General features: G+C 30.7%; 1 protein-coding gene across 1 annotated transcript in view; it reads right to left on the bottom strand.

The window, feature by feature from the left end:
- Nucleotides 1-3,864, bottom strand: part of LOC147382915 (uncharacterized) — a 64,289-nt gene extending 60,425 nt beyond the window's left edge. Inside the window, exon 1 of the mRNA XM_086429156.1 lies at nt 3,517-3,864. Within this exon, the coding sequence (XP_086285282.1) occupies nt 3,517-3,690 (174 nt within the window). The 5' untranslated portion in view covers nt 3,691-3,864. The remainder of the gene's footprint in view (nt 1-3,516) is intronic.
- Between the last annotated feature and the right edge of the window lie 10,227 nt (nt 3,865-14,091).

Raw genomic sequence — 14,091 nt, 5'->3', positions numbered from 1 at the left:
AGTAGCTCTCTAAATTAATTCTTGCTTTTTTTTTTAGTAAAAGAAAAAATAAGATACATGGCATTTTGAATTTTTTTCATGCCCTTACATTTCCATCAAAATTTGGAATACTTATTTAGAAATGCCACATGTAATCCAATGGAGAGGGTTCCTTCAAAATTTTGAAGCAACCTGCCCGCTTCAAAGCTTTTTTCCCAATAATACATATCATGGTTTTAAAACTTATTCTAGATCGGGATGACTCGTCCAATACGTCATGGTATCATCCACCAACAAGACGGATAGCCAAGTCAAAACATATCGAACAAGATTTAAAATCATAGTTCATTTCTCTCATTGTTAAACGAGATGACTCAAATATATCGAAAAATTCATTCGAGATGACACGATCTCATTCATGCACAAGACGAGATGTCAAAACTAAGTTTTAAAACCATGATGCATATCCCTCCTAGAATTACCTTAAAAGATTTGATTCATAACTAAGTTGTTGTGATCCCTAAGAAATGTGTACTTCTCTTGCCAATTGAGTCAATCTTTGAACTATTTGGACCATAGAAGAAAGGAGTGATTGTTTGCTCACACGTCAACACTGTTTTGACATGTGGCGCTGATACATAAGCAGTAAGAGGAAAAAATTTTCCTCCAACCCACATATCCACTGCCCAAAAAATTTTATTTTTAGATTTCAAATCCTAAAAAGTATTGTGGGATCCACATGGATTATCATATTGGCAATCGAACACCACAACCTTCTAGATTTCATGAAAAATCTCATGGTAAAAAAATAATTTTTTTTCAAGGTTTATCAATAGTGTTGAAAATTGACAGCTACCGAACACCCAAATTTAAAATAAAAATACAACCGTGAAAATAAATTTTTAAATTTTTTTTATTTTTTATTTTTTTAATTCTCTTTCAAAAACATGATTAGATGTCATGGGGTCGTAGAGGATGAAATTCTACGAATTTCTAAAAATTATTTTTTTGAAATTCTCTTTCAAAAAAATATATATATATATATATATATATATTATATATATATATATATATATATACTTTTTTTTTTTAATTCTCTCTCAAAATTTTTTTTTTTTACCATTGAATTTTAATTGTATGTTTGTGTGTTTGGTAGCCATTCATTTTCAATATTTTGGTCAAGCTTGAATTTGTCTTTTTATTTTTTATTTTTTTTAATATGAGTTTTTTCATGAAAATCTAGAAGTTTGTGATGTTAGATTGCCAAAGTTGTAATCCATGTGGGCCCAAAGACTCTATTTATGATTTGAAATCTAAAATAACAAAATTTCTTGGTAGAGGACATCCGGCAGGTGAGAGAATTTTTCTCTCGATGCTTAGGATCTTAAGAGTTGAATACATTAAAGAGACCTTCTATTGGCACTCCAACTTTTACTTATTACTTCTTAAAATTTTAATTATTTATCACACCCCAATTAAACATTAAAACAAACTCTTCAAACGTTACAAAGGTTTAGCTCAAATTATAATCTCAACATTGCAAAACATCATAACACTGGTTCACACAATTTCAGTGATTTTTTACCATTATAATTAGGCTCATATAAAATCCTAAACCCAAAACTAGAAATTCAAAAAAGAAAAACAAGGGAACTTCCTACTGGCACCCCAACTTGTACTTAATCTCGACAATCCCCCCCTTTTTTTTATATTTTCAATTGGATTGTAATAATAAAAAATTGGAGCCAATAGTAGTTCTCAAAAAATAGCACCCCAACTTCTATTTATTCTCAACTATTTACTTTTTTTAATCTTTTAATTGGAGTGAAATAAAGTAAAAGTTGGGGTACCAATAACAACTCTCATTTTTAATCAAGCTTTTTTTTACTAGTGATTGAATAAGAGCGTTTATGGTGAATATTTTATACGGTGACGTGAATCCATTGATAATAGTCTTAAGAATGATTTCTACTCATTAGATTCAAATTCCTTTTCAAAAGATTAGATCTAATGGAATAAGTTATCTTTGGATACATAAATTCACCAACAGATGAACCACATATCCATATGGCCAGTGAGTCCCAAAAAATGCCATGTGACATAAAACGGATTGCCACCTGACCTTGGTTAGGAATGGGACACATGTCTGGATCCCTACTCTTAATTCATGCCCTAGATTTGATATAAAAATGTACATATACATTAGTTTTATAAATATATATATTCATGGTTTTGAAAATTGACTAATGAACTTCCAAATATAAAAAGAGTCGTGATGAATAAAGGCGGTCTTGGTACAAGGTGCATTCATCATTATTCATATAAAAATCAAGAATAACATTGAATGCACGCGGTTGGGCATGTAGTTGATGTGGCAAGGGCACAGAACCACACATCTTTTTCCAGTGAATTCAATGAAATCGATTTATGATTATGTGCCCTTGCCATGTCAACAGCGTACATTCATAATAACTTAAAAATCAAATCCAACAAACAAGATAGGATTACCTTATATATATATATATATGGAAATGTTCAACACCCTACACTTTACCCTAGGCTTTACCAACGTGTTTTGTCCTACATGGGTTAGAAGTTTTGGAATGGGCTGATTTTTGCCAAGGATGATCTCTACGGTAAGAAGATCCTCCTCACCAAAAATCAGCCCATTCCGAAATTTCTAGCCCCATGTTTACAAGTTGAAAAATTGTGGACCATCCATTTTTTGTAAATCATTTTTTATGGGATTAGAAGTTTTGGAATGGGCTGATTTTTGGTGAGGATAATCTCCTGACCAAAAATTTGCCTATTCCAAAACTTCTAATCCATGTAGGACAAAACACGTAGGGTAAACTGTAGGGTAGAGCATAAGGTGTTGAACAGGATATATATATATAATAGTAATAATGGAGAGAAATTAATAAAGAGCCGTGATAATCTGACTTGGACACGTGGCATACTCAATCGACTTAAATGACATGACAATCTTGGAAATCGTAGATCTGTTGTTCTCGAGATACAAAACCCTATCTTTTATTGAGAATCGTAGTTTTGTATCCCAAGGAGAGCATATCTATGATTTTCAAGCCTGTCACACCTAGTAAATCAGTTGAGTATGCCATGTGCCTAAGTGTCAGTAGTGATTAATAAATGAGTAGGGATCAGACTAGCATCCCATAGCTAACCAAGGTCAGGTGGCATCCTATTTTATGTCACATGGCATTTTTATGACTTACAGATCGTATGGATATGTGGTTCATCATTTGGTGAATCTATACACAAAAGTCCAATTTGATTGGTGATGTCTATTCATTGTCTTAAGAATGATTTCTAATTGTTGGATTTAAACTCTTTTTTAACAGCATAGATCTAGTAGATACAAGTTATCAAACAGAAACATTATGGAGCACATATTCATACTGTCAGGGGGTCCCTAAAAAAAAAGGTGCCACGTGGCATAAAAATAGGGGCATCACCTGACGGTTGTTAGTTAAACGACACTGTTCTGTATCCCTACTCTTACTAAATAAGACTAACTGGATTGAAGAGCATGAATCCAAGATCTAAATTGACACCATCGATGGTTACCGTCCTGGCATGGCCGCCCAAGTAATTCTCCTTCTCATATAACACAACATCAACTCCAGCTTTCGCAAGAACGTAAGCCGATACCAATCCACTGATCCCTCCTCCAATCACTGCTACTCGCATCTTCGATCGATCTAATATTCTACTAACAGTTGTTTCACTGAATCAAACCTTAAATTTAATCAAAGAAAAAGTTCAAAGTCTGTTATTTGAATTTAAACATAAATTTCACTGAAAATTATATGAACGATTTCAAATTTGTTCAATTGTGAGAGAAGAAAGAGAATGTAATTATGAAATAACTTCATTAACAAGAAAATTAAGGAAGAATAAAGTCAAAACACTTAGAATTACCTGAAATTTCTAGTTATCTGAACCACTGAAATTAATCCTTCAAACAACTTGCATTGGACGAAATCTCGAATCTGAGAGATTCCATCTTATTTATGGAAAGTGATGAAGACTGCTGAGAGTCTTGAATTTGCTGTTTTATTTCCACAAACAGTTTTGATGTCCGTTTCCTTGAAAATGCCTAGTAGGTAAGGCATAAAACGGGTTGGACCCGGATCGGATCTAATTATATCCATATTCAATTATGGACAAAAATGGGATCATAAACCAGATCCGGATCTGACTTGTATCATATCATACTAACTAATTTTTACATTTGATAAATGTTCATAATTGATTTATAGCCATTTAATCTTGATCATTTTTTATATAACAATAATTATCTATAGCTAATCAAATTAATTTTTAACAGCTCTAACAAGAGAGCACCTGAATCTCATATGGTTTTTGGACCCATCAATTGTAATGCAATAAATATACTTTTGGATTGGGTGTATCAAAATTTTATGTTAGTCACAATAGCAAATTATGTTTTACATTAATGTATCCCATCCTTTGGCATGTGCATCAACCTATCTATCAGCTGACTGTGATTCACATAGTTTTATTATTATTAGGGTGGTTGAGACCGCGACAGCTCTGGAATCAACATGTAGTTAGTGGGTTTGGATAAAGTGTAATTGGGTTTGAGTCATAATAGTGTCAATACGTCTAATACAATTATTAAATGGGTCGGGTTTGGGTTCTTGTCGTAAACCCACTTAACCTGTTTTGACACGTTTAGTTATTATGTCATTAACATATAATTTTAAATATATCAATAACTATTTATAAAAAAAAAATTTAATTACTTTTTTTTCTAGAATTTTCTAGAGCTTTTCAATAATATATTTTTTTTTTCAAATTCTATAAAATATAAAGAGAGTGTTTTAAGATATTTTTAAAATAATAAATGGTTAAGCTTTCGTTTGGGAAGAAAAACACTTTTCTTACTAAGTTCTTTATTTATATTATAATTTTTTACTCGATTTTTTTCATTGAAATTTAGATGTACATAGTGTATGATTCCTAATATTGGCAAAATGACATCCACGAAGATTTAAGATCTTACTTAATAAGGCTAGCATGTCTCATGTGATAATAAAATATACTTTGCTTAGCCAATAATAATAGTAATAATAATAATAATAATATTGAAAAACACTTTCCTTACTAAGGAAAGTTTTCTGACCACATCACCTTATGGCATTCAAAAACATGATCCGATGCCACAAGTTATAAATGACAAAATTCTATGAACTTTGAAGAAAAAAAAATCAAAAGAAAGTTATTTTTTACCATTGAACTTAATTTATAGTTGTGTGTCATTATTTTTAGTAATTATATTTTTTTTGTTGGTGATGGAAATGGAACTTATTTTTTTCAATAAAAAATAGAATTTTATTAAATAGATTATATATGTGTTGGGTCAGGTATACCTATTTATAAATGGGTTGCGTTTGTGTTTAAGTTTGTTACACGATTATTAAATGGGTTGCGTTTGTGTTTAAGTTTGTTACATGATCAGACCCCACCCATCGCCACCCCTAATTATTATTACTTCTAAAATGCACATGCATGTTAACTATTAAAAAATTATATTAATCTTTTGATTAAAAAAATTGACTTATTTCTAAATGATGGCACTTATAGAGCCTTTGAAGTTACCTGATTGAATATTTCTATCTATATTTCTTAAGACCTCTTTTCTTATTATTTGAAATTATTTATTTATTGTAGTTGCAAAGACTTTTAATTTTGAATTTTAATATGTGATGAGATGTTAATCTTTATTATTAAAGAATAATAATAAAGTAATCTATCTATTGCACGCAATTGTATCGAATTTGTGTGTTTGATATGTATGATCTAAATCAGGGGTTGAGCCAAGATTTTCTTGCAAGGAGGCAAACTATATTTAATGATGAGGTTCTAAAGCTTGATGAGGACTTCTTTTGAGGGAAAAACTCAAATACTTTTAAATGTAATTAGAAGTTTCTTAGAAGTCATTAGCACATGAGAGAATATCTAAGTCAAGAGGATAATGTCTGTTTAACAACATAGGGCATCTCATATTCACCAAAATGCTTGCACACCCCCCTTGACCTCAATATTCTACTAGATATTGACTCTATCTTACCTTTCAACCTCACCTAAAAATCCTACAATTTAATAATGAGCATCAAGAGATGAAAATTCCCTAAAGGAATAGAAATTTCAAAAAGAAAGAAAATCCAGAACGTAGAATAATAAACATCATAACAACTCCAAACACATTTAGATATCAAAAATAGACTGCTATAAATAAATAAAAAATTGGAGATCAAAGAAAAATATGAGATTTAGAAGAGATGAAACTACAAATCTCTTAGTGTTAGATATTTCAGATTTTTTTTTAAATTTAAAGCTCCATTTGATATGGCGAAGAACTCATCTTGAGAAAACTGCTCTACAGGTCAATTTCTACTCTTTTGTTTATGTATGAACAAGAAATCAAAAACAAATTGAAACCACATAACCCAAATAGAAATTTTTTTTAAAATTAAAAATAACAATAGAAACTTATTTTAAAGTTAAATGAATTCTTAGCCTCAGCTGATCACCCTTAAAATTCTGAAGAATCAAAACCCCATTATTCTCTCTTCCTCCTCCTTTCCCATTGACCTCCACATTAATATTCAACAACGAAACTTTCATACCAAAAATTTAATTTATTAAGATGTAGAAAACTTTAAATGTATCTAATTTTTGGAAGAAAATTAACGGATTTTTGGTTACAAGTTGAAAATAAGGATGTATAGATTTTTTACTAGTCTGAAAAAAAATGAACAAGATCAAAGAAGGGCATGTCATTAGTTTTAAAATCAAGGGGTATCTCAAATATTAATCATTTTAATGGGAGAGCTGTTATTGGCACCCCAACTTTTACTTATTACATCCCAATTAAAAAGATAAAAAATTAAGTCAAAGGTTGAGAATAAGTAAAAGTTAGGTGTCTATGGAAACTCCCTCTCTTTTTTGTTTATATATTTTTTTCTTAGATATAGGATTTTATACCAGCCTAATCATGATTGTAAACAATTTCCTAAGTTGTTTGAATGTGTTATAATGCTTTGTAATGTTGAAGTAATAACTTGAACCATATTTTTGTAATGTTTGAGTGGATTGTGTCTTTTAATCTTTAATTAAGGTGAGATAATAAGTTAAGAAATTGGTGTGTAACAAGTAAAAAATTGTTGTCTAGTAACAACTTCCTTAACCAGATAAGTGTCTAAATCACCTAAAAGTTTTGAAAATAATTAACAAATTATAGGGTATTTAAAACAGTAAAAAAATTGAGAGGGTAAAATTGCCCCTATGACACCTCCCTGACTCCACCACTAATCTAAAACATACGCAAATCGCTAGCATGAACATATATAATTCAGAATTTTAAATTTATTCATGATAATTGGGCATTAGTACATTTTGCCTCGAAGTGACACCACATTGATATGTGAACTTGGGATTAGAAATATCTTATTAATTTAAAGTTGGGAGATTTATCTAGTAGTCTTATATGATGTATTTGTATTACAACAATTCTTTGGGAGTTTTAACAACTGCAAACAAATCCTACTTTTATCTTGAATGAGACCTTCATCATTTTAAAAGATTAAATAATCATAATTGTAGAGGTCGATTTTTGCAATAAATTGATCTTGATAATGATTTCATCATTCAATCCATAAAATAATAAGAAGAACATGAAAAAATAAAGAAGACAAGGATTGTTTACGTGGTTCGGCGAACATACCAACGTCCACAGGTCCAAGGAGCCATTTCACGATAAATCTCACGGTTACATAGCCTCCTTACCTCCCCTCCCTTTCTCTACCTTCTTTCTATTTTCTCTTTTACAATGGTCTCAAGGCCATTAAATAGAAAAATCCTAAAAAAAGTCCTAACCCTAATTTAGTAATAATTGATCATATTACCAATTATCCAAATTAATGATTACATAAAAAGAAAAATAACCCTCTTCAAATGATACCAAGTGTCTATCTCAGGATGCATGTTAATAATACGGATGAAGATCCAAATGAGGGACATTTTATCCCTCCACATAGCTCCCCTCTTGAAGGTGGAGATCGATGTATTACACGGTGATGTGAATCCATTAGTCTTAAGAATGATTTCTACTCATTAGATTCAAATTCCTTTTTCAAGAGATTAGATCTAATGGAATAAGTTATCTTTGGATACATAAGTTCACCAAGAGATGAACCACATATCCATATGGCCAATGAGTCCCAAAAAATGCCATGTGATATAAAACGGATTGCCACCTGACCTTGGTAAGGAATGGGACACATGTCTGGATCCCTACTCTTATTTCATGCCCTAGATTTGATATAAAAATGTACATGTACATTAGTTTTATAAATATAAATATTCGTGGTTTTGAAAATTGACTAATGAACTCCCAAATATAAAAAGAGTCGTGATGAATAAAGGCAGTCTTGGTACAAGGTGCATTCATCATTATTCATATAAAAATCAAGAATAACGTTGAATGCAAGCTGTTGGGTCCGTATAGTTGATGTGGCAAGGGCACAAAACCACACATCTTTTTCCAGTGAATTCCAATGAAATCGATTTATGATTATGTGCCTTTGCCATGTCAGCCACGTACATTCATAATGAATTAAAAATCAAATCCAACAAATAAGATAGGATTACCTTTTCTACATAAATATATAGTAGCAATAATGGAGAGAAATTAATAAAGAGCTGTGATAATCTGACTTGGACACGTGGTATACTCAATCGACTTAAATGACGTGACAATCTTGGAAATCATAGATCTGTTGTTCTCGAGATACAAAACCCCACCTTTTATGGAGAATCGTAATTTTATATATCCCAAGGAGAGCATATCTATGATTTTCAAGCCTGTTACATTAGGTAAATCAATTGAATATGCCACGTGCCTAAGTGTCAATAGTGATTAATAAATGAGTAGGGATCAGACTAGCATCCCATAGCTAACCAAGGTCAGGTGGCATCCAATTTTATGTCACATGGCATTTTTTATGACCTACGGACCGTATGGATATGTGGTTCATCATTTGGTGAATCTACACACAAAAGTCCAATTTGATTGGTGATGTCCATTCATTGTCTTAAGAATGATTTCTAATTGTTGGATTTAAACTCTTTTTTAACAGCATAGATCTAGTAGATACAAGTTATCGAACACAAACATTATGGACCACATATTCATACTGTTAGGGGGTCCCTAAAAAAAAAATTTTAATGCCACGTGGCATAAAAATAGGGGTATCACCTGACGGTAGTTTGTTAGACGACACTGTTCTGTATCCCTACTCTTACTAAATAAGACTTGCTGGATTGAAAAGCATGAATCCAAGATCTAAATTGACACCATCGATGGTTACCGTCCTGGCATGGCCGCCCAAGTAATTCTCCTTCTCATATAACACAACATCAACTCCAGCTTTTGCAAGAACGTAAGCCGATACCAATCCACTGATCCCTCCTCCAATCACTGCTACTCGCATCTTCGATCGATCTAATATTCTACTAACAGTTGTTTCACTGAATCAAACCTTAAATTTAATGGAAGAAAAAGTTCAAAATCTGTTATTTGAATTTAAACATAAATTTCACTGAAAATTATATGAACGATTTCAAATTTGTTCAGTTGTGAGAGAAGAAAGAGAATGTAATTATGAAATAACTTCATTAACAAAATCATGTGTTCGTGATCATTTTGGACGTAAATTCATCACAAATACGAAAGATTTCGTGACAAAACTTCTATTGTGTCCTACTTTCAAGAACTTGAAAATTAAAACTTCTTGTGCTACTTGAATGTTACAAGAAAATTAAGGAAGAACAAAACTTGGAATTACCTGAAATTTCAAGTTATCTGAACCACTGAAATTAATCCTTCGAACAACTTGCATTGGATGAAATCTCGAGTCTGAGATTCCATCTTATTTATGGAAAGTGATGAAGACTGCTGAGGGTCTTGAATTTGCTGTTTTATTTCCACAAACAGTTTTGATGTCCATTTCCTTGAAAATGCCTAGTAGGTAAGGCATAAAACGGGTTGGACCCGGATCGGATCTTATTATATCCATATTCAATTATGGACAAAAATGGGATCATAAACCAGATCCGGATCTGACTTGTATCATATCATACTAACTAATTTTTACATTTGATAAATGTTCATAATTGATTTATGGCCATTTAATCTTGATCATTTTTTATATAACAATAATTATCTATAGCTAATCAAATTAATTTTTAACAGCTCTAACAAGAGAGTACCTGAATCTCATAGGGTTTGTGGACCCATCAATTGTAATGCAATAAATATACCTTTGGATTGGGTGTATCAAAATTTTATGTTAGTCACGAGATAGCAAATTAGTATTTACATTAATGTATCCCATCATTTGGCATGTGCATCAACCTATCTATCAGCTGACTGTGATTCATATAGTTTTATTATTATTAGGGTGGTTTAGACCGCGACAGCTCTGGAATCAACATGTAGTTAGTGGGTTTGGATAAAGTGTAATTGGGTTTGGGTCATAATAGTGTCAATCCGTCTAATACAATTATTAAATGGGTCGGGTTTGGGTTCTTATCGTAAACCCACTTAACCCATTTTGACACGTTTAGTTATTATGTTATTAACATATAATTTTAAATATATCAACAATTATTTATAATAAAAAAATTAATTACTTTTTTTTTTCTAGGATTTGTTAGAGCTTTTCAATAATACATTTTTTTTCAAATTCTATAAAATATAAAGAAAGTATTTTAAGATATTTTTAAAATAATAAATGGTTAAGTTTTAGTTTGAAAGAAAAAACACTTTTCGTACTAAGTTATTTATTTATATTTATAATTTTTTACTCTATTTTTTTCATTGAAATTTAGATGTACATAGTGTATGATTCCTAATATTGGTAAAATGACATCGACGAAGATTTAAGATCTTACTTAGTAAGGCTAGCATGTCTCATGTGATAATAAAATACACTTTGCTTAGCCAATAATAATAATAATATTGAAAAACACTTTCCTTACCAAAGAAAGTTTTCTGACCACATTACCTTATGGCATTCAAAAACATGATCTGATGCCACAAGTTATAAATGACAAAATTCTATGAACTTTGAAGAAAAAAAAATCAAAGAAAGTTATTTATTACCATTGAACTTAATTTACAGTTGTGTGTCATTATTTTTAGTAATTGTATTTTTTTTGTTGGTGATGGAAATGAAACTTATTTTTTTCAATAAAAAACAGAATTTTATTAAATAGATTATATATGTGTTGGATCAGGTATATCTATATATAAATGGGTTGCGTTTGTGATTAAGTTTGTTACAGGATTATTAAATGGGTTGCGTTTGTGTTTAAGTTTGTTACATGATCAGACCCCACCCATCGCCACCCCTAATTATTATTACTTCTAAAATGCACATGCATGTTAACTATTAAAAAATTATATTAATCTTTTGATTAAAAAAATCAACTTATTTCTAAATGATGGCACATATAGAGCCTTTGAAGTTACCTGATTGAATATTTCTATCTATATTTCTTAAGACCTCTTTTCTTATTATTTGAAATTATTTATTTTATTGTAGTTGCAAAGACTTCTAATTTTGAATCTTAATATGTGATGAGATGTTAATCTTTATTATTAAAGAATAATAATAAAGTAATCTATCTATTGCACGCAATTGTATGGAACTTGTGTGTTTGATACGCATGATCTAAATCAGGGGTTGAGCCACAATTTTCTTGCAAGGAGGCAAACTATAGTTAATGATGAGGTTCTAAAGCTTGATGAGGACTTCTTTTGAGGGAAAAACTCAAATACTTTTAAATGTAATTAGAAGTTTCTCAGAAGTCAATAGCACATGAGAGAATATCTAAGTCAAGAGGATAATGTCTGTTTAACAACATAGGGCATCTCATATTCACCAAAATGCTTGCACACCCCCCTTGACCTCAATATTCTACTAGATAGTGACTCTATCTTACCTTTCAACCTCACCTAAAAATCCTACAATTTAATAATGAGCATCAAGAGATGAAAATTCCCTAAAGGAATAGAAATTTCAAAAAGAAAGAAAATCCAGAACGTAGAACAATAAACATCATAACAACTCCAACACATTTAGATATCAAAAATAGACTGCTATAAAAAATAATAAATAAAAATAAAATAAAAAATAAAAAATAAAAAAAATTGGAGTCAAAGAAAAATATGAGATTTAGAAGAGATGAAATTACAAATCTCTTAGTGTTAGATATTTCAGATTTTTATTCAAATTTAAAGCTCCATTTGATATGGAGAAGAACTCATCTTGAGAAAACTACTCTACAGGTCAATTTCTACTCTTTTGTTTATGTATGAACAAGAAATCAAAAACAAATTGAAACCACATAACCCTAATAGAATTTTTTTTTTAAATTAAAAATAACAATAGAAACTTATTTTAAAGTTAAATGAATTCTTAGCCTCAGCTGATCACCCTTAAAATTCTGAAGAATCAAAACCCCATTGTTCTCTCTTCCTCCTCCTTTCCCATTGACCTCCACATTGATATTCAACGACGAAACTTTCATACCAAAAATTTAATTTACTAAGATGTAGAAAACTTTGAATGTATCTAATTTTAGGAAGAAAATTTACGGAATTTTGGTTACAAGTTGAAAATAAGGATGTTAGATTTTTTACTAGTCTGAAAAAAAATGAACAAGATCAAAGAAGGGCATGTCATTAGTTTTAAAATCAAGGGGTATCTCAAATATTAATCATTTTAATGGGAGAGCTGTTATTGGCACCCCAACTTTTACTTATTACATCTCAATTAAAAAGATAAAAATTAAGTCAAAGGTTGAGAATAAGTGAAAGTTAGGTGTCTATGGAAACTCCCTTTCTCTTTTTTGTTTATATATTTTTTTCTTAGATATAGGATTTTATACCAGCCGAATCATGATTGTAAACAATTTCCTAATTTGTTTGAATGTGTTATAATGCTTTGTAATGTTGAAGTAATAACTTGAACCATACTTTTGTAATGTTTGAGTAGATTGTGTCTTTTAATCTTTAATTAAGGTGAGATAATAAGTTAAGAAATTGGTGTGTAACAAGTAAAAAAATTGCTATCTAGTAACAACTTCCTTAAATAGATAAGTGTCTAAATCACCCAATAGTTTTGAAAATAATTAACAAATTATAGGGTATTTAAAACAGTTAAAAAAATTGAGAGGGTAAAATTGCCCCTATGACGCCTTCCTGACTCCACCACTAATCTAAAACATACGCAAATCGCTAGCATGAACATATATAATTCAGAATTTTAAATTTATTCATGATAATTGGGCATTAGTACATTTTGCCTCGAAGTGACACCATATTGATATGTGAACTTGGGATTAGTAATATCTTATTAATTTAAAGTTGGGAGATTTATCCAGTAGTCTTATATGATGTATTTGTATTACAATAATTCCTTTGGAGTTTTAACAACTTCAAACAAACCATACTTTTATCTTGGAATGAGACCTTCATCATTTTAAAAGATTAAATAATCATAATTGTAGAGGTCGATTTTTGCAATAAATCGATCTCGATAACGATTTCATCATTCAATCCATAAAATAATAAGAACATGAAAAAATAAAGAAGACAAGGGTTTTTTACGTGGTTCAGCAAACATACCTACGTCCACAGGTTCAGGGAACCATGTCACTATAAATCTCACGGTTACATAGCCTCCTCACCTCCCCTCCCTTTCTCTACCTTCTTTTTTTCTGTTTTACAATGGTCTCAAAGCCATTAAATAGAAAAATCCTAAAAAGAGTCCTAACCCTAATTTAGTAATAATTGACCATATTACCCATTATCCAAATTAATGATTACATAAAAAGAAAAATAACCCTCTTCAAATGATACCAAGTGTCTATCTCGAGACGCGTGTTAATAATACGGATGAAGATCCAGATAGGGACGTTTTATCCCTCCATATAGCCCCCTTTCGAAGGTGGAGATCGATGTATTGAGATCTACCTTCGAGAAATACTTCTAAC

The sequence above is a fragment of the Akebia trifoliata genome, chromosome 16 (genome assembly GCF_017979445.1).
Source record: "Akebia trifoliata isolate Shusen 1 chromosome 16, ASM1797944v1, whole genome shotgun sequence".
Classification (NCBI taxonomy): Eukaryota; Viridiplantae; Streptophyta; class Magnoliopsida; order Ranunculales; family Lardizabalaceae; genus Akebia; species Akebia trifoliata.
This window is presented reverse-complemented; position numbering and strand designations above follow the sequence as displayed.